We start from the raw sequence: 27,938 nt of genomic DNA, 5'->3' as shown, positions 1-27,938 counted from the left end.
CATCAGAAGCTCTCCGGGCGCTTTTAAACGTGCCCTCTGACTGCCGGCTTTCAAATGCTCACTTGGTAATCAAACACTCAAGTCTGCAAAACCTGAAGCTTTCATCCGGCAGCCTACGCCATCGAGCCACCGAGTCTTAGCAGGAGCTGTAGTCTCCTCCCATCGTCTCATTGAAGGAACCTCTGTGGTGACTTGGATGGAAATATTGGGACTAGAACCTGTGACAGCAGCGTCTGGACACATCATGCCACCCGGTCGCCTTCTCACTCAGCCCTGTATTTCGGATGCTTTTAAACATGTCGCCCTCATTCAGCAGCTTCACTCTTCGAGCCACAGAGTCTTTAGAGCTAAACTATTGAGCAGCTCACATGTAACAACTGACCTTTTCAGATTTCCGTGTCTTTGGCGCATGCAATTTCAAGCTTTAAATTGTACAAAAAAGCCCAAAAATTGTTTTCTGCTAAATGCAAACACATATACACATAACCTCAAATCTTTTTTTTTTCACTATTTATATTGAAAACAGCTGTTTTAATGTGTGTTGTGTTGAATATTTTGAATATCTTGTTTACAGTATATATTAATGCTTGATTGGCAATATTGTCTGGGATTTTATATCGTTAAATGTTGTCTTCGAGTCTGCATTGAAGTAAAGAAATGTATTTTATTAACTCCATAGACTGTTCCTATGAGTGTTTAGACCTGTATAATATTTAAAATATTGAAAATATATATCTCATCTCTTCAAAGTCCACCTGGGCCCTACTGCACTGAGCTGTCGACCTTCCCCTTTACTTTCTAACTCTAGGTCGAACTTTCCTGTTGAAACAAGAGAAATAAAAACTCTGCTTGTTCCTGCAGAAGGTTTAGTTGTGACTGTTGATACAGATGCTTGTATTTATATATTTATTGTGAGTTGCATTGGACAACAGTATCTGATCGATGACATCACGTAATGTTATGTGATGTACAATCCCCCAAATAGCCTCAAATGATCCATATTCAGGTATGAGACTATATTACTTTCTATGTTTTAAACATAAAGTCACTAAATCACATTTTCACTGAATATAAAGCCATATACTGTATATGTAATTACATAAAGATAAATGAATACTATAAATGTATTTATAGTTGACATAACTATAAATCCCCCCCCTGCTTGTTGCGTGAGGGAAAGGCGGGACCCGCCGCCAAACAATGGAAACAGCACATGGAGCAGCTCGGGCGTCATGCAATGCTCTGAATGTCTGTTCCTCGCCTGAAGAGAAGCTTTCCCTGGAGGCTCTTTGCGGAGCTCCAACCTTCCTCGAAGGACCTGAAGCGCCAACGCCGCTCGAAGCTCCTGGAGTCGTGCGTAACGCGGCCGCGGCTCTTTGAAAACGCGCGTAATTACGCGCGGAGCCGCGGCGGCGTCGCCCCGCCCGGAGCTGCGTGTCGCGGGGGCGTGGTTTGGTGGAACGCGCCTTCCCTCCGCACGGAGCTGCGCTCGGGTGGGTCCAGTCTGCGGGAGCCGAGCGGCGGTGCTGAAGTGCGGGGACTCCGTCGCGGTGAGTCGGAGCGACCTGCTGGCTCTTAAAAAGCAGTTTGCGCCGGTGCGGGTGTCCTTCAGAAGGCACCAGTTGCTCATTTTGCTCCATTTACTTAAAAATATATGAAAGGTGTAAAATACCAAAATACATAAAGTATCAGAAAACATAGAAAAAGTGTAAATATATAAAATAAATATAAAAGTCAAATTATAAAAATGTAAAAGTCTATATTTTAACCTAAATTCATAAACGAAAAATATATAAGTCTAAAAATGTACAATTGTGTAACATCTAAAATACATTACTATACTGTACTAAGAAAATACCTACTGTATACAAGTAAAAATAGTTTTACAAAAAGCAAAACATATTTAAGTAGAAATCGACAAAATCGTAAAAATATATTGTATATAAAATTGTAAAAATATCTAAAATACCAATAACATTAACTTTTTAACTCGAGACACATAAAAAGTTTCCTGTGTTTCTCCGCAGATGGCTGCTTGTGAGGCTCACTCCTGTGGCTTACTCCTGGATTCCTGCCGACCGCCTTCCTCCCTGTGGAGCTAGAGTCCTGCTGCTCCTGCTGCTCTGTCCAGTCAGATGCTGAGATGAGTGTTTTCTACATCATCATTGAATTGATCATCGCTGTGCTCTCCATCTCTGGCAACGTCTTAGTCTGCTGGGCCGTCTCCATCAACAGCACGCTGAAGAACGCCACCAACTTCTTCTTGGTGTCGCTGGCCGTCGCAGACATCCTGGTGGGCTGCCTCGCCATCCCCTTCGCCGTCACCATCAGCATCGGCATCGTCCTCGACTTCTACGGCTGCCTGTTCCTCGCCTGTTTTGTCCTGGTGCTCACACAGAGCTCCATCTTCAGCCTGCTCGCAATTGCAATCGATAGATATCTGGCCGTGAAGATCCCTCTGAGGTGAGTATTTCATTGAAATGTTGTCGTCAAGGGCCGCTATTAGAAATGACATTGAATGATGACACCTATTGTTGGCATGAGTGGCTAATGTTATCAAGGTTATTAAGGTTTGTCATTGTTTCGAGCGCCCCATGTTGAATGGAATTAAATTAAAAGACCATTCTTTGGAAAAGGTCTGTATCATCACTGGGCTCAATCCACTCAGTCCCATCTATTGTGGATCATCTATTTGATTTCCTTTGTGTTGTTTACGTGGTCAGTAGATGGAGCTTGAAATCCAAACCACATTGCAGGGAGTCCTGGCATCATGGAACGTGAAACTAGTTCCTAAAGAGAAGCCAGCGGCACACGTTGCTCTTTAATAGTAAAGTTATCAATCTAGCCGAAATATCTGAAATATAGTTGATGTTTATCAAATCATTTCCTCACTGGGAGACGGTAGAAACCAAAAGTGAACCACAACTTATCACTTCACTTGTCAAAGTGGATCGGATCAATAAGAAAAACGATCAACGATCAGTCTGTGAGGACGATGGGAGGGAAGGAATGCAGTGTTTTTGAAGCATAACCAGAGGACAGAAGTTTGCATTGAACCCTAAAATGTTGCCGCTCATGTGTTGTTGGGTGAAACCTCTTGAGGAGTTTGGCTCCCAAATGCGTTGGGGTTGTCATAGTTACGCTCTAACAGAACGGTGTGGGGTCTTACGGTAGAACGACACCAAGATCCAAGATTCAAGAGGTTTATTTGTCACATTTGTCATACTTTCATACATATATGCAGTGAAATGTCCATGCAACGCACCAGAGATGATGCACAATAGTTACTAATAGTGACGACACCAGGTGTGTTGGCACAGCGTCCGAGCGCGGGGTCCGAGCGCGGGGTCCGAGCGCGGGGTCCGAGCGCGGGGTCCGAGCACGGGGTCCAGGCGCGGGGTCCGGGGGGTGGAAAGTGCCAGGGATTCTCTCACTCAGGAGAAGCCTTCCCTTGCACCGTCGCCTCAACGTGTGCCAATCTGGGATGGAATGGACAGGGGGTGGTGTATGTACGTGTATGGAAGGAACATGTGCAGGCGGCGACGTCACGTCACGGTTAAAACGACCAAAAAATGAATGTCTGCAATAACGTGTCATGTGATACGTCTACTATAAGAAAGTAAGCCATGAGAAGTCACTTTTACACCTAACAGTAACTAAACAATGTCAATAACCACTACCTTACCACTACCATTACCTTAAGTGCATCAGAACCGTAACTTGGTTTAATTTATAACTTATTTAACGCTAACAAACAAATTCCACACGGCCTCCTGGGTAAACGTTCCTTTTCTCAAAAACCTCACGTCTCTGATGACTGATGGTGTGGATGAGGCGTGGCCCATCCAGCTTGTACGGCGACGCCAGTGCAGACACACGACACGACGGTGAAACCCTTGGCACTGTCCACCCCCCGTACACATACCTTACAACATGTTGATGTTGTTTAGACTCATGTCTCATGATCTCTGCAGACACTTTAAGTTAAACAAGCTCTTGCAGTCGTCCAGTTCAAAGGTATAAAAAAAATATTTTTATAGTAGTCTGCCATAAATAACCTTGTTTTTGGAGAGAGACAAAGTGGTGTGCAGCGAACGAGCGGAGGCTGGATTTGAAGCCAGGTGCACTGATCTGCTGGAGCCAGCAGGACAGCCCATAAGTATACTTTTTTAATATCATTGAAATGTGAGCTACAACTGTAGATGTAATGTAACAGTACAAACACACTCAACCTGGTCAGTGGGACATGTTTGTACTTTGTTGCATTACTTCTACTACGTATAACATGTACTGTATGTTTGTTCTTTGTCTTGATCAAGAACTAATAACTAATAAAAGCATCAGCGGTGTTTCAGATATAAAACTTATTATCAACAAATATTTGAATGGCTGTTGTTTCCACCACTCCTCTCTCTATAACAACATTAGGAGGCTTCACCATGAAGCCGGTGCGGCCAGTAAAAAACCAGGCCCCGCCCCGACCGGCGCCCGTACGCTGCCGCAACGTGCCTGGTGTGGGTCCACCGTGAGAGACACACAACACACAACACACAACACAAAAAACACTTCAAGTTTGAGATGTGAAATATTTGCCGCTAAAAAAAACACAAACTGCCGCCACGTCCTGATGATGAGGACAGCGTGTTTCCTGTGGGGGTTGAGCATGAGGCTCAAATTACATCAATACGGAGGCGCCGTGTGTGTGTGTGTGTGTGTGTGTGTGTGTGTGTGTGTGTGTGTGTGTGTGTGTGTGTGTGTGTGTGTGTGTGTGTAAATGTGTGCGTGTGTGCGTGTGTGTGTGTGCATGTGTGTGGGTCTCGCATCACTGTTTTCACAGATGGTTTGGGTGGAGGTGGGGGCACCACCACCAGTCAGAAGCTGCACATTCTCTCTGGAAGCTCCTTTGGTTTCCCAGAAACGACCTTTCTATGCTTGGTGTTTCCAGCCGCTCCAACGAGCCACAGAGGAGGGGACAGCCCGGCCGCGTTTCCCCGCCCACACGGCTTCTTCCGAGCTTCTGTTTCTTTCTCCATTTACGTTCTGCAGCTTCGCTTCATGTTGCGTCTCTGGTGTGAGGAGTGTCATCACTTTTGGATTTCGCAACGCATTTCCTCACAAACATTACCCAAAATATTGCCTTGACCTCCCAACCTCAAGTTGGGAAATTGGACCATATTGTGCTTTGATTTGATTCTTAGATTTTTCCGGCATCCTGAGGTGAGCGGAGCTGAAGGTCCCGCTGGTGTTTGGTGAGGGAGGGACTGGATGAACATGGAACATCAGCGCTGAAGGGGATGGAGATGATGGGAAATGAAGTGGGAACATGATGGATTGTACCACCTTGGAAAGCATGGGGGAATTTGGGGCCACATTCATAACTACATAAACCATGGCGGCCAAAGATGATATGACCCAGCATGTTAAGGAAAGGCACATTTTGCATGATATGCTGAAGGAATTTGTTCATGAGTCCATTTGATTTTGAAACTCTACACAGCTTGTTGTTCTATAGCTGCCATAGTTTACGAGTTTAATCATTTTGTTATGGCCGACTGCTTCTTCAAACATGTAGCAGCAATATCGGATCCAGGAAACCTCCAGTGGGCTGTGTTAGGCAGCCAAGACCCCCTGGTGGTCAGAAACCCCCCCCCAGTGAACCTTGTTTTCCAGACATGAAAAAGTCAAGATCATTCTGACAAGACCTATCAAACTGAACCACAGTGATCATGTGATGATTGTTTACGGCTGCTTTAAGGGAAGCGTACATCCTAAAGTTAAGGGTCCTGTTGATCAGAGCAGCAGATTCCTGATCTGTCATTAATTACGATTTATTTTCAGACTCACAAAACAGACAAATTTCAGTTGGACCTTTTCTTACCAGGATTTCTCAAAGGAGAATGCTGTGATTCCAAATCTTCCACGGTGGTTTCATACTGTTGTGGGTAAAGTATAATGATCTTTGTTGGAGGTATGGTGACTTTGGGGGTCTAGGCTAAATGAATAGGTCTAGATGCTGCTCCATGGTGACAATTTCAGAATCATGGGTGTAGGCGGGTCAAGGTAAGTCTTTCCGCTGATGCCTGCAGCTGCTGGTGCCCAGAACGGACGTGTTTTAACCAAGGCGCCTTGGTGTAGGACCTACCAAGATTACACTGCTTTAAATGCATTACATGCTGCACAACCTTTCTACCTGCATGCAAATTAGTTATTAGTTTATTTGCAGGTACAGGGCAGGAAGGTGTGGCACAGGGAGGCATAGCGCAGGACGGAGGGCGGAGCGGGGCGGACTCCCTGCAGGGGTCAGGGGAACAGACAGGCGAGGGCAGGAGCTTGCTGACGTGATGCAGAGTCAGAGTGAAGGACGAAGGCGTGCGTCAGCTGTGACTTGGACCGAGGTTTCAGCCGTGCTGTCAGCAGGCTGGGCAGGACACCCTGGTTGTGCCTTTGCATCCAAGACGGAGTTAATCCACCAGTGGAGCAAATCTTCAACCTTCAACCAACGTTTATGTTCCACTCGCCCACCAGCGATCCCTCTCTTTGCAGAAGGATGTCACCATGTTGTGATAAACAACTAATCACCATTACTCCTCCGAGAGGGATGACTATGGTTGAGACAAATAAACGCAAAAACAGACGACAACATGTACTTGGGAAAACATCACACGACAACATCTATTTGACAAAACATAATACTTAAGTCGACGAAAATTGAAACAGCAATTCTAGCACGTGGCCTCTTCCTGTGACAGTTGTAGTGGTGAGTTCAACAGCACGCAGGCTGCTGAAGACAATGAAAACCATTTAAAAGGTCATTTTAAGATAAGATGTCTGAAAGGGTTGGAGAAGAAACTAATCTTACTGTTACTAAAACAGGATGTGCGCTACCCACAGAACAATTTCCTGCAGTTTGATGCTTTCATTTTGCAGAAGTTGGTTGTGGCTTATATACCAAGGATTTTTTGACAAACAAAATTCCCAACCTGTGGCATTTCACATCAATTCTCCATCTGTGTGGTTAATACTGTGGACATGGACAACCGTCACCTGCAGTGTTCTGTGCGTCTGAGCGCTGTGATGTTTTTCTACCGCACATTGACACCATCCAAGCCGGCGTCACTCCCGTCACACTGTGACGTCAAACCTCAAAACTTTCTTTTGAGCCTTATAGTAATATTCACTTTCATACTCCCATGATTGAATCCAGCGCTCGCTACTTCATCACTGTTGCCACCGTGTTGCTAGTGCATGACAATCAATAACCACAGCCTCATTTTCCATTTGGAGCAAACCTGAGGTCGAAGCAATGCATTATGCATGAAACACACAATATGGATGAACAACAATGGGTGCAGTCTTGGTTAAAGCACATAAATCATGATCGTGTGTTAATGAGTTGGCTGCTAACAAACCGCGTGTCATCTTGCAGGTACAAGGAGTTGATGACCGGGAAGAGAGCCAGAGTGATTATCGGCATCTTGTGGATCCTCTCCTTTGTCATCGGCCTCACCCCTTTCCTGGAATGGAACTTGAAGAAAACGGCCTGCGATCAACAGTCGGACAACGGCAGCTCAGAGGGGGTCAACGGCAGCGAGCCGGGCGGCGCCGCGAAAACGCAGGGGGGCGGGGCCGACTTCCTGAGGCGCTGTGAGCTGGAGTGTCTCTTCGAGAACGTGGTGGACATGCACTACATGGTGTACTTCAACTTCTTTGTATGCGTGCTACTGCCCCTGCTCATCATGCTGGGAATCTACCTGAAGATCTTCAACGTGGCCCGCAAGCAGCTCCGGCAGATTGAGCTGAAGTGCGTCGGCAACGGCGACAGCCACCACCACCACGGGCTGCTGCAGCGCGAGATCCGGGCCGCCAAGTCCTTGTCCATCATCGTGGGGCTGTTTGCCGTCTGCTGGCTGCCCGTTCACATCCTCAACTGCCTCAAACTCTTCTACCCGAAGCTGGGACGGCCGCCCATCGTCATGTACGTGGCCATCATACTGTCGCACGCCAACTCGGCGGTCAACCCTATCATCTACGCTTACCGCATCCAGGACTTCCGGAACACCTTCCGTAAGATCCTATTCCGGCACCTCCTGTGTCGAGGGGACGAGCTGTACCACAGCTCCAACGGCGTCCGGCGGAACAAGGACTTGAGCCACGTGACCATCGACTCCCAAGTCTAGAGGGACACTACGGGACGGGGGAGGCGGAAAACTCCACTTTCAGCGAAGATTCAAAATGTTTACAGAACAATGATGTGATGTGTGACCGTTGTGACTTGACGCCAAACACGCCTTGAATGTGGACACACGTGAATTGTAACGAGTCTCACGGGTCAGGAAGAGGATCGCGAGAAGGTTTGCGCCGTATTTTCTATGTGAAGGATTTTTGATAAAAAAAAAAAAAAGTCAAAGCTAACTGGATTTGCAGGGCTGTGAAATGAAAGGAACTTGCCTCATTCTTCCCCATGTGTCCTGCTGAATCCAATGTGCCCTGTTGTTAGTCAAAACACACGTATTGTAGAGATGCACAGATACTGAGACCGGCATCAGGTCGGATACTGTGCGTACTCGTATAAAAATCTTCCAAAACCTAAACCAGATGCCAACCTAACACATAATGTAGTTGCTGCTCAGACTGAGACCATGTTCTAGTTTTTGTTATATCTGTTTTTGATTAAACAAAACAGTGAATAAATCAATTACTGAAAATAATTATCACACTTCGAAATCAGTGATCTCACTGTCATTCTAACTAAAACTACGAGTTGGTATCTGTTCTCTATCAAAGTGTCAACAAAACAATATCAGTGCATTGCGGTATCAGTGCATCACTACCTTTTTGTGCCCAAACGTGCAAAAAATATTTTGCATCATGTGTTCGTTATTGGCTAATGTTTAATAATTTATTTATTGCAATATCATGATTTTGAGAAAGTCAAGCTCAAATCTGAATTTGAGAATCTGGTTGTGGTGCAGTAGCTGCATTGGCCACGGGTTGTTGATGAGTTTGCTTGTTTTTTTTTTTAAGAAAGAAGGACATTTTTTTTGTATTGTAAAAGTCAGTATCTATATCTATCAATATCTAGTGAGAGATCACAATATTGCATAAAATCAAATTATGAATATTCATGAATATACATTTCCTTCTGTGGTGGGTTTAAATATTATGAATTATTTTGAAGGAAGAAACACTCAGAGAAAACTGACTGATAGTGCCATAAAGGAAAATAATTTGACCCATTATATAAATGATAAACTCATTTAAAGTGCAAATCTGTAAGATTACTCTGAAGAAACAGCCCTTCAGTGTATTGCGTTATGCATGTGTAGGTGGCAGGGTCTGCGTTTCCACATGCAAAGATCCGCCACATGCAAGAAGTGAAAGGAAGGAAACTTGAAGTTGATAAAGCAGAGTACATAGCTGTGGTCAGTAAACTGTCAATATGAGTGAACATTAACCAATTCTGGGTAGTGTAATCCCAAACATAGATTATTTTATGGATTACCACTTTAAATTCAGTTAATGTCTCATTCCAAAACCACTCAATGCAATTGTTACGAGTCCGTAACATCCAAAAATAAGACTTAAAAGTATCTTGCAATTTGCATTTCACAAAGCTTGTAAATGCTCACTTAGAAGCATTTCAGTTGTATTCTGTTGTGAATGTCACTCTGGGAGGCTGACACGCCTCCTAAAAATGAAGTTGACAACCCCAATCCGTGCGCGCTCACACACACTAGGAGTCTCATCTGGGAGGCTGAGGGAGGCTGAGGGGGGCGTGGCCCCCGGCCACTGTCGTCATTGACTCAGCAGGGACAAAATAGAAACACAAAGACAGTTTTAGAGTGAAACCCCTGAGGCTTGCTGCTCTGTGTCCGTAACTGAACATATCTTTCCAAACTGTCTCTCCACAAGCAGGCGGAGACAAGTGGACGTCTATATTCTTTCCCACCAGATGCACACAAGAGTTCCAAGGTCATAAACGATGCCTGAGGTCGTAGAAGGAAGCACATCACACTCGCTGCGTGAGATGGTTGATATTGTGCAACAAACACACTGCCGTGCATTTCCTCCCTAACAGTCTACAACTCATCCCATTCCTTTTGATTCATCTGGGCTCACATTCAGTCCCATCTCACATCTAATTGTAAGTCGCGTTGGACAAAAGCCTCTGCTAATGATGATGTAGAGATGTGAAGAATCTCACACGCTTCCCTCTTCCTGCATCAGGTCAGAACTTTTCCACGGACCGACCCGACCTGCTCCTTGCTGCTGGGCACGTTGGTCACGTTTCTCCTTTTGGTTCCTTCTAAAACACACATTTGCTTGAAGTCTGAATTCAACAATTTACTGTGTTTCCCTGATATTTAAATATTAATATTAGGTATTTATGTATTAGCATTTCCCCCAAATTGTCAGGTTTTCTCTTTCTTAACTACAATCCATCACTTAGAATATGACTTCCACTGTTGGATGGATCTACCTGTTTCCCTAACTGGCAGGATAGAAGCAAGTAAAGACAAAAACAAAACAACCTTTTCTCAATGATCCCCATCCAACCCACAATTCAATTACTTGATTCCATCATAAATTCAAGAACCAAAATCAAACAAGGCCTGTATTAGCAACATTTTCTCGCAAACCAACAATACACACTTAAATTGATTGAGCTAAATTAATTACCCACCAAACGTCATGCATCATGCATAGAAATAGAACAATATTTTTGTAAAGACATCATTATCTCTGAAGCACAGTGAATCTATCTGAGACTTCAACACCATTAAATATCACGTCTGCTTCAGAAGCACAACAGTAGATACAACTCTGACAGATTGGCAGAAATTCCAAAAAATCCCCAGCTTGACCAAATCACCAGAAATATCTTTATTATGACAATTTACAACTCACACAATGAAAAGTGATTTAGGATACACAACCCCTCGGAAAAGATGTCAAAACAGGACTTTCTACCTCAGACGTTTGTCCTCATTAAAGAGGAAACACCCACCCACACACACACACAAAAAAAAAAAAGCTAGGCCACCCCCCTATATCCTCCGCATCAGCCTCAAGATCAACCCTCCAACTATCACCACAAAAATAACCATTAACTGGAAAGCTAAGCAGCCTAACGGCCTGAAGCCATCTGAACTCCATCAGGTGATTCTTTCTGGGCAGCAGCGCCAGTCAGGAGAGGGTTTTGGGGCCTGCATATGTTTTGGGGATGTGTGGATTTGTCATTTGGTGCACGAAGTGGAGCTTCACATGGGTGCGAGGTGTAGGGTATATGTGGGTTTGGGCTGCAGGTTGGAGAGCTTGGTGTGGGCGTGGGTTCAGGATTTCGTCCGGTCCAGGGGCGGGTGGCTTTCACCTGCGCTCCATCTTGGGTGTGGCCCGACCTGACGAGGTCAGCAGAGTGTGGGGCGGGGGCCGGGTCAGGGACGCTGGGTGGGTGGTGTGAGCGGTGCTGATCTGCTCTGTGTTGGTAGAGCAGGTTCATCTTGTGCGTTGGGGGATGGCTTCCTGGGGGATGGCTTCCTGTGTCTTTGGGACTTGGGTGGGCGTCCTTTTCCAAGCACAGAACCTTTCTGCGTTCAGAGTGTTGGTGCGGCTGTGGAGCGTTTGCTTCTCAGAGGCGTGGTGACACTGTTCCGACCCCTTACACCAGCATACCTTAAAACACTCATACACATATGTCACACACCATTCATATAAGATAGAACTTCAAGATCTGGATCCACCTCAGGTGCAGCCTTCATCATCCTCCTGATCATGTTTATTCGCTCTTGTTCTACTGGATGACAGTGATGAGAGGCAATGTGTCAGAACTGCTGTTCCCATTTTGTTGACTTAACTGTGTTGTTTTGGCAATCTCTCGTTTGTTTAAAGGGTTTCACTCGTGGTGACTCACTCGTGCCCTCGTCTTCACGAGGCACTGACAATGATTGATGATGGGTTGTGAATAAAAACAGGGTAGGGGTATCCTCCAGAGAGAGGGGGTGGGGGGATGTGAGCGTCATAGAGAGAGCTCATACTGAAGCTATTTCTGCATGTCAAACATGTTGATTCATTTGTCATCTTCCATTTGATGTTGGGTTGTGGTTGATGTGTTGTTCCGTGTTGGTGTCTCACAAGTGTTCTTAACAGCAAGTTAAAGCATTAAAGCTTCATCTCCCTCCTGGAGAAACACTGTTCTGTACAGAAAACTGCCTCTTATCAACTTCCAAGGGCTACAAGAGAAAGGGGGGTGCCAACCTTCTAGTACATTCCAACAGAGACATCCAAACTGTATCTGCACTGCAACGGTCCTGTATCGTCTTTATCCCCTGAAAGGACACTGCACTGCAGGGGGTCACCGCTCCACAAGCGAGCGACTGATCAACTGTAAACATCTCTCTGTGACACACACACACACACACACACACACACACACACACACACACACACACACACACACACACACACACACACACACACACACACACACACACACACACACACACACACACACACACACACACACTTATTTTTTTTGTCAATGTCTAACAGTATTGTTACGAGTCAGGAACAAGTAAATCCACTGTGGTCAAAATTTTTCCCCAATAAAAACACAACTGTAAACCAGTATTGCTACCTAACGATGCAATCGGTATGTATGGTGAATTATTTTGTTAATAAAGGCAATGTATATATTATTACAAATCACTGTTTATTGAAAAAAAAAAAAAAGAATACAATAAGAAAAAATAACAGATCCGAAAAGATATTACAGAGACATTATAAATATGTTTACATGGTTTAGGATAAGGTAAGATAGAACATGTATTTACAGGCTCTTGGCGAGATGAGGCGCTGGTCAGGGGGCTGTGGTGCCCCCTGAGGCCAGGATCTGGCTCATGGTCTGGTCGCTCACGCTCTCCTGCTGGCTCCGCCCCGCGGCCTGGCAGAGGTACGCAGCCAGGATGTGTTTGCACTGAAGGACACGACGACAGACCACGTTGTGTTAAACTTTAACACAAACTGAACCCCGACTGGGGTAACTACTAGGGCAGTGTTTATGTGCACTATCACTAATGTGCCTTGAGAGCTTTCTAGGTGTGCTGGAAAAATTCCACTTAAAAAATGTATAATGGAAATTTGCTTTTGTGTTGCAAGTTCAAAATTGCAAGGTTGTATTAATTAATCTAATCTAACTATAAAGTAAGGAATCTCGATCCGTCTGTATGTCCTTTGATTATCTCAGATACCAGTTGTGGATATTGGCCTGAAACTATCTTCAATAATAATGGTACTGACATTTTTTTTAATGAAATGAATTACATTTCTAATGAACGTCAACCAGTGGTCTCAGTATCAGTGTAGCCCTGCGTTCAACCGGATGCGAGGTTGACCAAGGATGTGGGTCTACAGGTTTGTGAAAGAAATTCTTCTGCAATGATGGGTGAGGTTAATCTGCCTCCTACAAGAAAACAAAAACTGAGAATATTCAAGATTATTTATTCTGCAGAATAAAGAGAAAGATTCAGTGCTGCTCCAAAGCAGCATTCTGACCAGTCTAATCTTATTTCTGATCAAGAGGCTTTATACAACAACAGAGGGTGTGGCTTGGGTCAGAAGTCATTTACAAGTCTGTGTCCCTCAACTGTCTCCCTGGATGTTACCTCACACAGTACATTCACAGGAAGTTGTAAATGAGCTGGCAGACGTGGATTACGATCCCTTACAATGCACCTCCAGGCTCCCTGTGGTTATTCCTCATCTCCATACAAGGTAAACAGGGCCAATTGTGATCTGGTTCTTCCATGTTAGAATTGACATTGTAGAGAGAAAGAACCTTTCTCTTTACATAAAGTTTGGGGGTTCCTAGGAAAATAGAAACAATGTTTTAAAAAACTCCCCCTCTGGAGGTAGAGGCCTTTGTTCTCATTCAAAATAAATGATCGTCAGCATTTTTCTCTCACAGGTTCCAGTTAGCTGTACTTAAAAGCAGGTTCCTATAGTTCTTGGGTGTTTGTCTATACACTGTTCTATATACACATCCATTCAAACTGTTTGAGAGTTGGGCAGTTATCATTTCCATGATAAACACATCAATGATTAACTTATTTTCAACGTCCACCCAATTTTCCAGCTATTTACATTTACATTTACATTTAGTCATTGATCAGACGCTTTTATCCAAAGCCACTTACAATTGTTCAAACACCGACGGACGCAGCCATCAGGAGCAATTAGGGGTTAAGTGTCTTGCTCAAGGACACTACAGCATGCTAGCAGGAGGAGCCTGGGATCCAACCAGCAACCTTTAGATCACTAGACCACCAGCTCCACCGCCTGAGCCACCATCCCCTATATTTCCAAGCATTAAAAATGAACATGCTGCTGGTACCTGCTGGTAACTGCAAATCCTATTTATTCTGTCAAATATCTGTTTTGCCCAAAATTTAAACACAAGTTTCAATTGTATATTAAGTAAAATGAAATGTATTGATTTTGTGAGAGAAGAAAAAAAAAAAATCAGACTTTTGAATACCAATCACCGGCCTCATTCTTGGTAAATTGATATATATATTAATTTTTCAGCTTTTGTGGTATTTTTGTGAAGCTAAAACAAGCTAAAACGATGGAGATTTCAGTTTAAATTAAAAAAAAAAATTTGAATCAATTTGATTAAAAATTTAAAGGGGATAAAAATACAAATGTGCAGCAAAAAATACAAATACTTAGTTAATATAACTCCCGTTTATACACTTATATTCTATCTTGTCTTGATAAGGGCAGAGCTGGTTCACTCCAGCATAATCGACCACATTTACCAGCAACTCATAAGTTTTACTTCAGTTCACAAAACTTGGTGTTTTAAGAGTTTGCAGGGTTTTGTGATGAATATTTGGAAAGAAAATAGTTCCATATTCAGATCACAGTATAAAACGAATATGAAAACCTTAAAAACGTACTGTATTACATAACTCTAGTGTTTAATGTTGCAGACATTCTCAGTCACTGGTTAGGGGAAAATGGAATAAAAGAACGCTCTTTAAACTGGGTGGCGAGTGGGTCGGTGGCGCAAGCAAATGCCAAGTTTTGCAGAGGTGCTGTGCCACAATTGAAATACACTACTTAAAATATGAGAAAGGTAACTTGCCTTTTTTAGTCAAATTGTGTAATTATTTCCTACAGTGTTCAGCGTGTTCGGCTGTTTCTCAGACTCGTTTTAGCAGCATCCTCATGGGAGCAGCGTTCCTGGCTGCTCATATTTGCAGCTGCAGCTAAAGTATGTCGAGGCAGAGGCAGCCTTCGATGACCTGGATCACATCTGCCTCAGCCATTTTAACATGATTTGAAAGTTTTAAAAAAGCCAAACCCTATATAATTGTAATCCATATCTCAATGGTTGGTGTCTGTGTGGGCGCGATGAGCCTTACCAGGAGGTCTTCATTCTTGCAGAGGACGCTGTGGGCGAAGGAAGGACACGGACAGTAGTGACAGGAGGTGAAACACGTGTACGAACGCCCTGATCCTCCAATCACCTGCAACAAGCGAGAAAACCAAACCATCACTACAAGGCTCTGCCCAGCACTACCCAAGGTTTTACCCAGCACTAGCCAAGGCTCTACCCAGCACTACCCAAGGCTCTACCCAGCACTACCCAAGGCTCTACCCAGTACTACCCAAGGCTCTACCCAGTACTACCCAAGGTTTTACTCAGGAAATTACAGTAAGAGATTAAAGTAAGTAATTAATTTCAAGACCAGGGGTCTTCTGTGGCCGCAGGGTGTTTACAGGGCTGCGGAGTTTGGGGGGCTTCGGGGCCCCTTCCGCTGCTTGGAGGCGCCGTGACACCAACCTTCCAACCTTCTACACCAGAACCAATGGGGATAAGTCACACACACACACACACACACACACACACACACACACACACACACACACACACACACACACACACACACACACACACACACACACACACACACACACACACACACACACACACACAGCACCCTCCTGGTTGCATCCCTCATTTGCTGCCATAAGTGGCACGGTGGCGCAGTGCATTGCACTCACAGCAAGAAGGTCCTGGGTTCGATTCCCGCCTGGGGCGCTGTTGGCACCGTGCTCCGGTGGGTTATCTCCCAAACAGGAGCCTTTCTGTGTGGAGTTTGCATGTTCTCCCCGTGCTCACATGGGGTTTCCTCCACCTCACGTCAGTAAGGACCCCCACCAAAAACATGCACCCATCATCGTCTGACCAGCGATGGACATTTATCACCTGGTCCCCGGGCGCGTCCACGTACGCTGCCCACTGCTCCTGGCTGTGCCCCCGGAGGAAGGACAAGCCAGGATGGGTTAAATGCAGAGGCCTGTGTGTGCAAGCATGTGTTATAGTGTGGTGTGTTGCGTGAAGAATAAAGACTGTTTCTTCTTTCTTTTCTTTCATAACTATGACATGAAGAGGGGGGGGATGGTAGCTCAGGCGGTAGAGCTGGTGGTCTAGTAATCTAAAGGTTGCTGGTTCGATCCCAGGCTCCTCCTGCTAGCATGCTGTAGTGTCCTTGAGCAAGACACTTAACCCCTAATTGCTCCTGATGGCTGCGTCCGTCGGTGTTTGAACAATTGTAAGTCGCTTTGGATAAAAGCGTCTGCTAAATGACTAAATGTAATGTAATGTAAAGAGGCCACGTGACCAGTTGTAGTTCCAGTTTTCCTGGACCTATTTCACTGTTTTTCAAGACATGTTGTCATTCAATGTTTATGTTTTTGTGTAAATGCTTGTGTGTGTTTCTATGTTTATTTGTCTCACCGTGGTGATCCTCCCCCTCTTGGAGTAGTGATCAGTTGTTTATAGAGCCAAACATGATGAATAGTTTTCCAAAGAGGGGGGTTGGTGGTGGTTCTCCATAACCAAAAACTGTGCTCTTGACATCCTACAGCTCATCCACAGGACAGAGTTATTGCAGCAGTTCCTGATGATTTAAGAATTAATAAATAGTTGTATTGCGGGTTAAGAACTTGAACTCCACTTGCAGACTAACTCTGTCTTGAATACAATGGCATACAAATACTCTGTGTTGTATGCCCTGCATGCTGACAGCACAGGTAAAACATTAAAAAATAAATATAAATAAATAAATAAAGCAAGCATGCAGCGCTGCAGGGACAAGCACACAGCGCAAGACTGGTATTAAGTTGACCCAACTCGCTGCGTCCCTCGCTCTCCCGGGACGAGTCCTGACAAAACCAGAGGCTGTTGCAGCATGCAGGAAGTGACGGCTCAGCTTCAGGAAAACTCTCAGTGCTGCAAAGTCACGACAACCTCTCCTCCTGCTTCCCTTTGAAAGAACTTGGGTTGGATTGAAGGTGTGGTTCCTTTCCCATGCCTCATCTGTTCAGATTAATTATAACCTGAAGGGAGGCAAGACAGGGACGATGCATTTTTTAACAACTCAAACGCAGCGCCCTAATGGGCTGGGTTGACAAGAGCCTCCGTCCTGTTCGTGGCCCCGAAACAATCTTTCCAAAGTCTAAGGCCTCACGCGGGTGACACATGAGGACATTAAGTCGCAGATTAGCTCGACACACCGCCACAACTCATGCCTCCCGAAATGACGGAGGAGGAGGCTCCATTAACTCTCCAGAGCTTTGCTAAATTACCTTCCCCTGTGACCTACGAAAGTAAAACACCTCATTTGTAAAATTTGACGTCTCATTACAAAGAAGTCACAATCGAGACAGTTACGTGGGCCTAGAAAGAAGGCAAAGCGGTGATGAATGAATTGACCCTTCCCAGCCTGGAGACAGCTCCAGCACAGAGGCCCGGCCAGGGAGAGCTCCAGTCTCAATAAAGCAGAGAGCATTGAAAAGCAGCTCAAAACCCAAAGCCCTTTGTTGTTCCTGGGTACCTTGCATTGCAGAATCCAGTGCCTACTGTGGGCATTTATGCTGTGAGACTGATAGTGGCTGTGAAGTCAAAATATAGTATAAAAAAACACCGAGAAATTCAACCCAGGCATATACGTTTTAATTTAAAAGCAGTGTACGACCTTTGGCGTCCCAAAACGTGCTGGCTCACGCTCAGCCAGAAACGTGGGAATAACTGTGAGCAAACAGTCACCATACAGCCAGGACTTTTGTGTGGAACTTCTACCCATGGCTCCGTGAATCTTAAGAAAAGAAGTTTCTGGGAAGAGGAGAAACTCTGGGAAGGATATGCACAAGTCTGGAGATAACGTGCGTCAACAGTCACCACAACAGCGTTCATCTCGAGTTCAAATCTCTAACACAGCTGACAGCCTTCAACAAAATGTGGTTAAATACACCACAATTAAAAAAAAAAAAAACAATAACCCACACAGCTTTAATGCTCGACTTTTACTGCTGAGAGCAAGAAGTGAAGCCAAAGAGAAAAGCTACATGCAATGGTCTGTTAATTCAGTGGCGCTCTGAATGCTCGCAAGGCCGCTTACAACGACGGTCTTGTATCCGGAAATATGGACAATTACAAAGCAGCATCATACAAACTGCGGAGGGCAGTGAAGGACGCTTAACGGACGTACAGGGACACAGTAGAGGGACAGATGGAGCAACGGGACACCAGACGCTTGTGGCAGGGGCTACGGACTATTACTTTTTTTTTTTTTTTCCTAACCTGCGCTGTCAGAATGCTGGGCATACAACACAGTGTATTTGTATGCCATTTGCATCCAGGACAGAGTTAGTCTGCAAGAGGAGTTCAAGTTCTCAACCTGCAATGCAACTCTTTATTAATTCTTAAATCATCAAGAACTGCTGCAATAACTCTGTCCTGTGCATGCCCTGTAGAAGGCAGGGGCTACGGACTATTACTAACTACAAGAGCAGCCCCTCCCCTGATAAGAGAGTGGACACCTCCCTGCCAACGAAGTGAACTTCTTTTATGCACGGTTTCAGTCTGGCAACAGCACCGCTAGCTCACCAGCTAATTGGAGCAACACCTCTGGAGATGAGCGGGCACTCTCAGTGTCTGACCATGAAGTCAGGAGTGCTCTGATGCGGGTGAACACAGACCCACCCTGAGCACAGGATCCCCCAGGGCTGCGTCCTCAGCCCCCTACTGTACTCACCTGACTGTTTGCTGACGACACCGTCGTGGTGGGCCTGATCACCGATGACAATGAGAAGGCCTACCGTGAGGAGGTGGCTGACCTGTCACTCTGGTGCCAGGACAACAGCCTCCTCCTGAACGTCAGCAAAACTAAGGAGCTGATTGTGGAATTGAGGAGAGAATTACAACCGAGGATGCACGCGCCATTGGTGATTAATGGGACTTCTGTCGACAGGGTGAGCAGCTTCAAGTACCTGGGAGTCCACATCACGGACGACTTAACATGGACTTTACACTAAGACACAGGTGAGAAAGGCGAGGCAGCGTCTTAACCACCTCAGGCAGCTGAAGAAATTCAGGGTCTCGGTGAGGATCCTCAAGTCCTTCGACTCTGGAGCATCGGAGAGCATCCTGACAGGCAACATCACTGCCTGGTTTGGGATATGTACTGCTAAGGACAGGCGGGCCCTGCAGAGGGTGGTGCGTTCAGCTAAACGTGCCACTGGAACTACACTCCCCTCCCTGCAGGAGTTATACACCAGGAGGTGTAGTAGCAGAGCTGCAGGCTCATGAATGCTCCTCACCACCACAACAATGGACTGTTCCAGTTGCTGCGTTCGGGCAAGCGCCTCCGCAGTCACACAGTGAGAACAGAGAGACTGAGACGGAGTTTCTTCCTACAAGACATAAGAACTGTCAACACTGACCTCACCAGGGGTCCTCACTGAGACACTCACATAGGCCTCACTGCCTTACTGTACTGTATGTAGCATATTGTACTTCATACTGTATCACTATTCTGGGTTACTGCATACTGTGCTGTATTGCTGTTCAGTTCGGTGTTACTGTATTGCTGTGTCGTACTGTTGTAAACTGTACATCTCCACACACACACTATACTCACTTTATTCACATGCCACTTTACTGCACATATCTGTTTATACAAATAGCCTATCCCATATACATATACAAGTCTTTACTTCTATTTTGTACCCCCACTCTGTATTACCTTTTTGAGTCTTGTTTTATTTATATTATTCTATTCACTAAGTGCATTACGTTTTAGGAATCAGTTAGTTTCAGTTAGTTACTTAGGTAGGAATTAGGTTAGCTATTATGTTCATCTTAGAACTAATTGTGCATAATCTCCGGGTAGCACACATTATAAAGGCGAGAGGATACTGAACATTTATTTTTATTTAAGAGTCTTTTTGCCTCCTGACAAACAAAGAAAATCAACATGTGGAAAGTAAAACAGCTGGATGAGACACACAATAAGTTGAGTCCTATTTATCCCTGCTGTCACTCAAGGAGCCATCTTATAATCCTTGTAAAAGGTTACCGCAACTCATTATGAGACAGTCTAGACTTTCATAGTCGGATTATTCATATTCATTCTGTGGTAATTTGGAAGAGCAGTCAAACTCACTGTGGCAGTTTGGGGAAACTCAAGTCCCAAATGAGAAGGAAATGGGAAATGACAGTGGGATCATTTGTCAGATGCCACTTCAGCCGCTTTCAAAAAAAAAAAATCTTCCAGTAACAGAGCTGATGGTGCTTCCAGTAAGAGTGCTGTTTACAGGCATGTATGGGAAATAGGATGCCTGAATGGAGATGGACTCTTGGGTGTTTTATTGTGTCCTTAAATCCCACTGCAGTGACTAGACCCTTCTATTGAATCCCATTCACGCCTCACAGGAAGTTCTACACCAGTGAGTGCAAGGTAAGGCTGCTTCATCTGGACATATTTTAGGCCTACAAGGAAATATCATCTCATATGAACATTTCATTAAATCTTCTTCACTGACACCCAACTAGCCATAGGCAAGTGTTTTACAGGGGATTTTTAGGTTTATTTGAGCTGCTGCAACGCATGAATTTCCCCTACAGGGGATCAATAAAGTACTGTCTTATCTTAAGTAAACTGAATGATAAAGACAATTTGGTTCAAAATACGAAAGATAGTGAATTGCTTTATAAATATGATTTCTACATAATTGCTATATACACCATTTTGAGTGATTCACAATGGACTATACAGAGATATTATTGTAGTATAAAATGTATATATAAAAGGAGAGTGAATACCTTTTTGAGGAACTGTATGTTTGTACAGCAGTTTATTCAACTTTGTTCTTGTGAGTCAGGAAATATTACAAATGAAGAAGCAGAAAAATAAAACTCTTTAAGAACTGAATTTTACACGTGGTACATTTACCTACCAAGTGATTAAACAGCATATTTTATATTCAATTCAAATTGATTCGACTCAAAATGCAAAGGGAAGGTCTCAATGGAGCTAATGAATGGTGCTCTCGTAGCCCAAACACGGCTTCCGTTAAAACACAAGAACCAATGGAAGATGTTCGAACATCATCCACTTCCTGTTAGGTCCCTTTGCCTTAGCCCTCCCTACGTGATGGAAAACTGGAAGCAGGTTTTAACAAGCTCACATCAGGCATTAGATATCAAAACATATAACTGCTGATGCATCTTTTACCATGTTGCTGCTTTACAGAGAGGAAATGCGAGATTTGAAAGAGAAACAAATTGGTCATCGGCCGTTAACGGGAGGCAGACAGAGACTTTTTTACATAGAGTACTTTTTACATTACATTTAGCAGACGCTTTTATCAAAAGCGACTTACAATTGTTCAAACACTGACGGACGCAGACATCAGGAGCAATTAGGGGTTTAGAGGCTTGCTCATGGACACTACAGCATGCTAGCAGGAGGAGCCTGGGATCCAACCAGCAACCTTTAGATTACTAGACCACCAGCTCTACCTCCTGAGCTACCATCCCCATCCCCGTCCCCGTCCCCAGACGAGTGCAGGGTAAATATTTGTCGATTGCGTAAACAGTTGCTGCATAAACTGGTAGTTAGGAAAATCTTTCAACTTAAAAAAACGACATAAAGGTCAGGGTCCCATAACTGCCACAAACTGCCACGTTACATGTTATGTAACATGTAACGTTATTACAACATGTTATTAAAACATCTAACAAAATGTATTTTTTCTGTTTGTTGATAAAAAAACATTCATTCGACAGTTTAAGTGTAAATGTTAGAAACTCATTATGTGCAATACTGCATTACATAAATAGAGATACTTGCTACTACACATAAAACACTGTCGCTGTGACGTGAGCTTTTCTCTCACCAATAACCAAAACTAACAGAACAAACTACTTTCACAAATTCACTGGTGAGGAGCCGCGGTTCCCTGAGGAATCAGGGAGGAAAGTGTGTTGAGGACACACAGACTCAACCTTTTTTTTTTTTTTTTTTTTTTTATCTCTTTTGTTGACATGCATCGTTCTCACAACAAGAAGAAAACCGGGAAAGGAAGATCTGGTTTGTAACGGTGATGGTAGAGAAGGTTCAGTCCGTACGGTAGGAAACCAAGACCCAGAACAGATATTCATGAGGTCCGCTTGTGGGAAAGAAAAAGATCAATCTAAACTCATTTAACCTCAGTTTTAAATATAGAGTACAACAGTAACTCCACTGTATTCAACTAATTTGCAATATATGCTGCTGGACCGCAGATGCCACAAAGCCTTAGGGGAATGAAGTGAAACAATTAAAGAATTGAAAGAATTCAATGAAAGAATATAATTGGATAGCATCCAAAAGGGAAAAATGAATTTGCGTCTGCATTTAGCCTCATTGTATTTTATAGATCCGTTTGTTTAAACCTTTTTTTGCGAGGAACTGAAGGAGTTCACAGGAAACTCAGGTCACAATGAACGTGGGCTCGGCGGGCATACTGTGGTCGGTGACGTCCAGATACTGACCACAGACAGACACTGGGTGTGGTTCAGAGAACAGCATGATGCAGAGTTATGGGTTTATTTCGCTATAAAATGTTTTTAAAGACAACACTTCTGGTCATTGTGGTTTTTGGAATAACTGGATACGCTGTTAAATCCTATGCTGGCCGTATCCTTAAAACCAAGGAAGAACTTTATGAAAAAGAACCAGCGACAGACATGCTGTCAGCATACTCAGTATTGAGTATTGAGTATAATATTGAGTTCTGTATCCATGACAACACAGTGAAGAAAAGGATTGAAAACAAAGTTGATCAGCTCTATGAAGAGAACGTTGCTCTTGAGAATCATTTCATCGCACCTGGAACCGCTTGGAAAATGAACCAGGTTCTAACACAGTGGGGACTATGCGTTTCCACCAACATTTTTTTATTTTTTATTTTTTTTGAGTGAGCCTTGACAGACCTGGAAGGCTTGGCGTCCGCTGGGAGACGACAGGCAGGTGACGGCGTGCTGGTCCAGCAGGTCCAGAGCCTGCATCGCACAGGATCCAAACACAAAGCTCAGCCTGAAACACACGAGAGGAGAGTCTGTTGTCAAACTGTCAAAACCAAAGTCTCCGCACCGTACACAGCGTCCTGAATCAGTATTTGATGAGCACTGGGTTAAAAACCTAATAAATACATTTAAAAAATATATACTACAATTGAATTGATACAATTCAATTGTTCCAATTTTCAAATCTAAATTTCAATTTCAAAGTTGGAGGTAATGAAAAGTGTTATCCTGTCCTATCCTTCTATTGTACACTATAATATACCACTATGATACACTGTAATACCACCTTGGAGTATAAATATTAAGACTGCTGTTACTTATTACGACCGCTGTTATATTAGGATCACTCAATACTGTCATAATTATTAAGACTGGTATTATGGACTGCGGTTATCATTGTATGGCACTCACTGACTGTTGTTAATACTGTATTCCACTTTGATAATGTCATGTATTTTTATTTCTATCTCATTTTAATTTCTCTCTCTTTCTTAACTGTCCTTTGCTGCTATAACGCTTGAATTTCCCTCCGAGAATGAATAAAGTGTTACTTACTTATGAATAAAGTACTTACGCAATGAGCAGGTTATCAGGGACTGCAAAAAAAAAAAAGGAAAGTTAAGACATTGCTTGGACAGTGAGACGTTTGCTGTTGTTTTTGCTCTGTACACTGAATGTTTAGATAAACCATCAAACAATTAATAAGAGCTTAAAGGACAGATTTTCAGCTTTGAAAGCTATAATGTCCAGGACTGGTCAGTTGACGATGTTCTGCACGTTTTGGGTGGGGGTCCTTACTGACGTTACATGGAGGAAACCCCATGTTTTGGGTGGGGGTCCTTACTGATGTTACATGGAGGAAACCCCATGTTTTGGGTGGGGGTCCTTACTAATGTTACATGGAGGAAACCCCATGTTTTGGGTCGGGGTCCTTACTGATGTTACATGGAGGAAACCCCGGGGAGAACATGCAAACTCCACACAGGAGGTAGCTCAGGCGGTAGAGCTGGTGGTCTAGTCATCTAAAGGTTGCTGGTTGGATCCCAGGCTCCTCCTGCTAGCATGCTGTAGTGTCCTTGAGCAAGACACTTAACCCCTAATTGCTCCTAATGGCTGCGTCCGTCGCTGTTTGAATAATTGTAAGTCACTTTGGATAAAAGCGTCTGATCAATGACTAAATGTAATGTAATGTAATGACCCTCATTGTGAGATAAGCCACCGGAGCACAGTGCCAACAGCGCCTCAGACGGGAATCGAACCCAGGACCTTCTTGCTGTCATTTACCATCCTAGTACAGACGTATGGAGGAGCAGTGGGCTGCCATACAGCGGTGCCCGGGGAGCAGTTAGGGGGTTTAGACTTCTCTGACCCATGAACATCAGCAGACTTTAAAGATCGAACCACATGTTCTCTCCTATGACCAAAAAACAACCTCTTTGAATTAATGGGACACGTGGTGTGCTAAATGAATGTAATGTACGTCAAAAAGAAGTGAAGGTATAAATGGAGCCATTGTTCATCAGCTGATGGCATCTGACTATATCTTATTTATTTACACACTTGTTTTTCCCCCTTTACTTCATACTACTTGTATGATTGTTACCTTTCTTTATTGCAGTTTAACTGAGTTTCATAGTAAGTAGCTGTATCATGGGATTTAGTAATGATGCTCAATCAGTAAATCAGTTTGATAGACATTTCTAGTTCTACATAAACAAGTAATTGTATTATTATGGTTATTAATATTATTGTTATGAATATGTTGAATTCCTCTTAATACAGCCTTTTAAAGGGGACCTATTGTGAAAAAACACTTTTTCAGAGCTTGTGCACATACATTTGGGTCTCTAATGGGCCTACTAACACAAACTGTGAAATAAGACAACTCAGTCAGTTTATTGTGAGCGGTCTACTTAAGCAAACATGTGATTCAATAAGCCGTTCAGATTTGCGATCCCTTCCTACGTCACATGGAGGCTCAGTAGAATTTGAACCACCCCCCATCTGAGTATCTCCACTCTCGGCTTGAGAAATTCTGAGCGCCCCTGGGAACAGCTCTGTTCATTTCACCGACCAGCACAAATCTTTTAAAAGAAAGAGGAATTAACACCAATTGTCCGTGAAGAAACTACAGACGATGGAAATGTAAGTGTTTAAAAAATTATTCTGCTGTGTGTTCTTACTAAAAAAAATTAAAAAAGAAGTATGCGGCAGATTTGGGGCGTCACGATTCCGATTCGAAAATCGATCGGAATGAGCGTTGGATTTCTAACCTCGAAATCACAAGCAGGTTCGCGATTCTCCCTGTATTATTGTGGGTAATATTGTCGGACGTGGTTCCCATGTTGGGGCGCTCAGGATCCCTCGGTAAACACATGCAGGATGCGCAGGGGGGTGCGAGCTCGACTATGATTCCTTATGACTCCCGGCTCCGAAGCGACTTGCGATCACCTGACTCCGCTGCACCGCATCCCTCAACACACACTGCGCCTGCCCAGGCACTAGCGCTGCAGGAACCTAATCTGAATAGAATTTGAATATTACAAAAAACAAACACAAAGAAACACAACAACAAAGTTCACTTGAGTGCATCCAGTGTGTTGCACAGTGAACACACAGAGGGAAACAATCCCGGTTACGTTGTGCCAAGTCCACGACGGCGGAGACACACGACGCACCGGCGCGTTTCCTGCTCCTCCAGCGTTTCACTGTGTATACAAGGGAGTGTGTTGAGCCTTTGAACACAATGTCCAGTAATTCAACAGATGTGGTGATGAGGGTGGGAAATAAAGCCCACCATCACCAACGGAATGTCCTCTAGTGCAGAGGTTGCCAACCACCGGCTCGCAGCCCGGCCCGGCCCGCGGGGTATTTGCCACCGGACCCTGAGATACGTGGGCGGGATTCTTTCAGGAGTGAACTACGATCTGCTCCACTGCAGCAGGAAATGGAGTAAATTAAATACATAAAGAGGTTTTTATTCGCTTTGTTTACTACCAGCGTTCCCCCCTCTGGCAAAAATAGCATCTGTTTTTCTGTGCTTATTTTGGTGAGTAACCTAAAAGTAGTGTGATATGTAACTTATTGTTTATATTTATTATTTAGTCTAGTTTTGCTAAAGCTTTTAATTGTTTAGGTGTGTTCTTTAAATATTCTCATATTTGTTATAATTCTTAATATTTAGTTAAAAGTTACTTATTGAGAAACAAGTGTTTTTCTTTGCAAATCAAGACTTGATATTCTAACAGTGGCATAGCTGTCAGTGCTGGAAAAAAGTGTTTAAATCGAAAATCGAATCATGACCTTGAAATCGAAAGTCAAATCACGCGAGGATTTAGATAATCGTGGCATCCCTACTACACATGTGCAAAAGCTGTGCCTTTCTCCAAACAAAACCAATACAAATGTGTTGTTATTGTAGATGTAATTTTTTTTCCCCCAACGTTGACATGAAACAAAAAAGTCCTGCTTGCAGTGTCTCCCACCAGCCTGGAGCACAGCAACCAGAGCTGGAAGAAAACTCAAATGAGTGAAGACTCAGCAACTTGATTGTTTCTGCCTCAGCTCTGTAGTGAACCACACGTGGGTGGACGTGGAGGTGACGTCAGCCCAAGTGAGGGCGGAAATACAATGGAACGCGGAAGTAACGAGGGAGGGAAGCGCCACCCGCTCAACAGCCCCTCGGGGATGACAGAAGGGCTGGAATGCATCATGTGAGTAGTACTTTCAGCAAAAAACAAAAACCTCGACAACGCTTTTTGGGGACCTCAGAGACCTGTATAAATCAAGTTGGTGTCATGGCGCCTGTTTAGAATGGGGCAGCAGCGTCACCTAGCGCTCACTCAGGGATCTGCAAGGGGAAACATGTCTTTTTACCTCCAAATCACACTCACTTTGCGTTTCTATGATTTAACTGTTGTAATTAAACGTTAACCAGTCGACGCTCTTACTTTGTGACGTCTCCTGGTGTGTTTTGTGGATTTCTTTGAGCAGCTGCTCGGCCGCAGCAGGCAGGACGACGCCGTCCATCGCGGAACTTCCAACGTCTCCACGACCAATAGGAGCCACGGACCACGCAACACTTCCGGTATCATCATTCCAAAGTAAAAGCCTTGATGAGTTCTAGAGAAAATGATGATTATATTATATTATATTATTATATAAATAATTGGATAATTATTAAAATAAAACGTTGACTCCGCCTTAAGTGAGACGTCGTTATTGTTATTAATATTATTATTTTGAGGTGCAGTGTGTATCATTTAGTGGCATCTAGCGGTGAGGTTGCAGATCACAACCAACTGAATACCCCTCCCCATGGTGGCTACCATCTGGTTACTCTGCTCTGAGTCAACTCAGCTGGGGGCCTGGGGCCTGGGAGTCTGGGGGTCTGGGAGTCTGGGGGCCTGGGGCCTGGGGCCTGGGGCCTGGGAGTCTGGGAGTCTGGGGGTCTGGGAGTCTGGGGGCCTGGGGCCTGGGGCCTGGGGTCTGGGAGTCTGGGAGTCTGGGGGTCTGGGAG

The 27,938-nt window shown here is 44.2% G+C and overlaps 2 protein-coding genes across 3 annotated transcripts; one reads left to right on the top strand and one right to left on the bottom strand.

The window, feature by feature from the left end:
• Positions 1-1,511: 1,511 nt before the first annotated feature.
• adora2b (adenosine A2b receptor) lies at positions 1,512-9,097 on the top strand. Its single transcript, XM_080014337.1, has 3 exons — positions 1,512-1,550; positions 2,028-2,463; positions 7,427-9,097. The coding sequence occupies exons 2-3, from the start codon at positions 2,144-2,146 to the stop codon at positions 8,175-8,177; spliced, it is 1,071 nt and encodes a 356-aa protein (XP_079870463.1). The 5' UTR covers positions 1,512-1,550; positions 2,028-2,143; the 3' UTR covers positions 8,178-9,097.
• A 1,174-nt stretch (positions 9,098-10,271) lies between these two features.
• Positions 10,272-27,458, bottom strand: zswim7 (zinc finger, SWIM-type containing 7). 2 transcript variants are annotated; one of them, XM_080013660.1, is made up of 6 exons: positions 27,370-27,458; positions 23,994-24,015; positions 23,327-23,429; positions 15,426-15,530; positions 12,831-12,973; positions 10,272-12,396 (listed from the first exon to the last, which is right to left on the bottom strand). In XM_080013660.1, the coding sequence occupies exons 1-5, from the start codon at positions 27,446-27,448 to the stop codon at positions 12,857-12,859; spliced, it is 426 nt and encodes a 141-aa protein (XP_079869786.1). In that variant the 5' UTR covers positions 27,449-27,458; the 3' UTR covers positions 10,272-12,396; positions 12,831-12,856. The 2 variants fall into 2 exon arrangements, with proteins under 2 accessions (XP_079869786.1, XP_079869785.1); XM_080013659.1 differs by lacking the exon at positions 10,272-12,396 and having other exon boundaries at positions 12,429-12,973.
• Between the last annotated feature and the right edge of the window lie 480 nt (positions 27,459-27,938).

The sequence above is a fragment of the Zeus faber genome (genome assembly GCF_960531495.2).
Source record: "Zeus faber genome assembly, chromosome: 14".
NCBI lineage: Eukaryota > Metazoa > Chordata > Actinopteri > Zeiformes > Zeidae > Zeus > Zeus faber.
Note: the sequence above shows the minus strand (reverse complement) of the source record. Positions and strands in the feature narration are given on the sequence as shown.

Bases quoted from the DNA above. Each gene is read 5' to 3' on its own strand.
- zswim7 (XM_080013660.1), bottom strand. From the start codon at position 27,448: ATGGACGGCGTCGTCCTGCCTGCTGCGGCCGAGCAGCTGCTCAAAGAA. The intron at 23,430-23,993 runs GTAAGTACTTTA...CGTGTGTTTCAG, and splicing joins CCTGATAACCTGCTCATTGC to GCTGAGCTTTGTGTTTGGAT. The intron at 12,974-15,425 runs GTAAGGCTCATC...CGTGTCCTTCAG, and splicing joins GCAAGAATGAAGACCTCCTG to TGCAAACACATCCTGGCTGC.
- adora2b (XM_080014337.1), top strand. From the start codon at position 2,144: ATGAGTGTTTTCTACATCATCATTGAATTGATCATCGCTGTGCTCTCC. The intron at 2,464-7,426 runs GTGAGTATTTCA...GTCATCTTGCAG, and splicing joins GCCGTGAAGATCCCTCTGAG to GTACAAGGAGTTGATGACCG.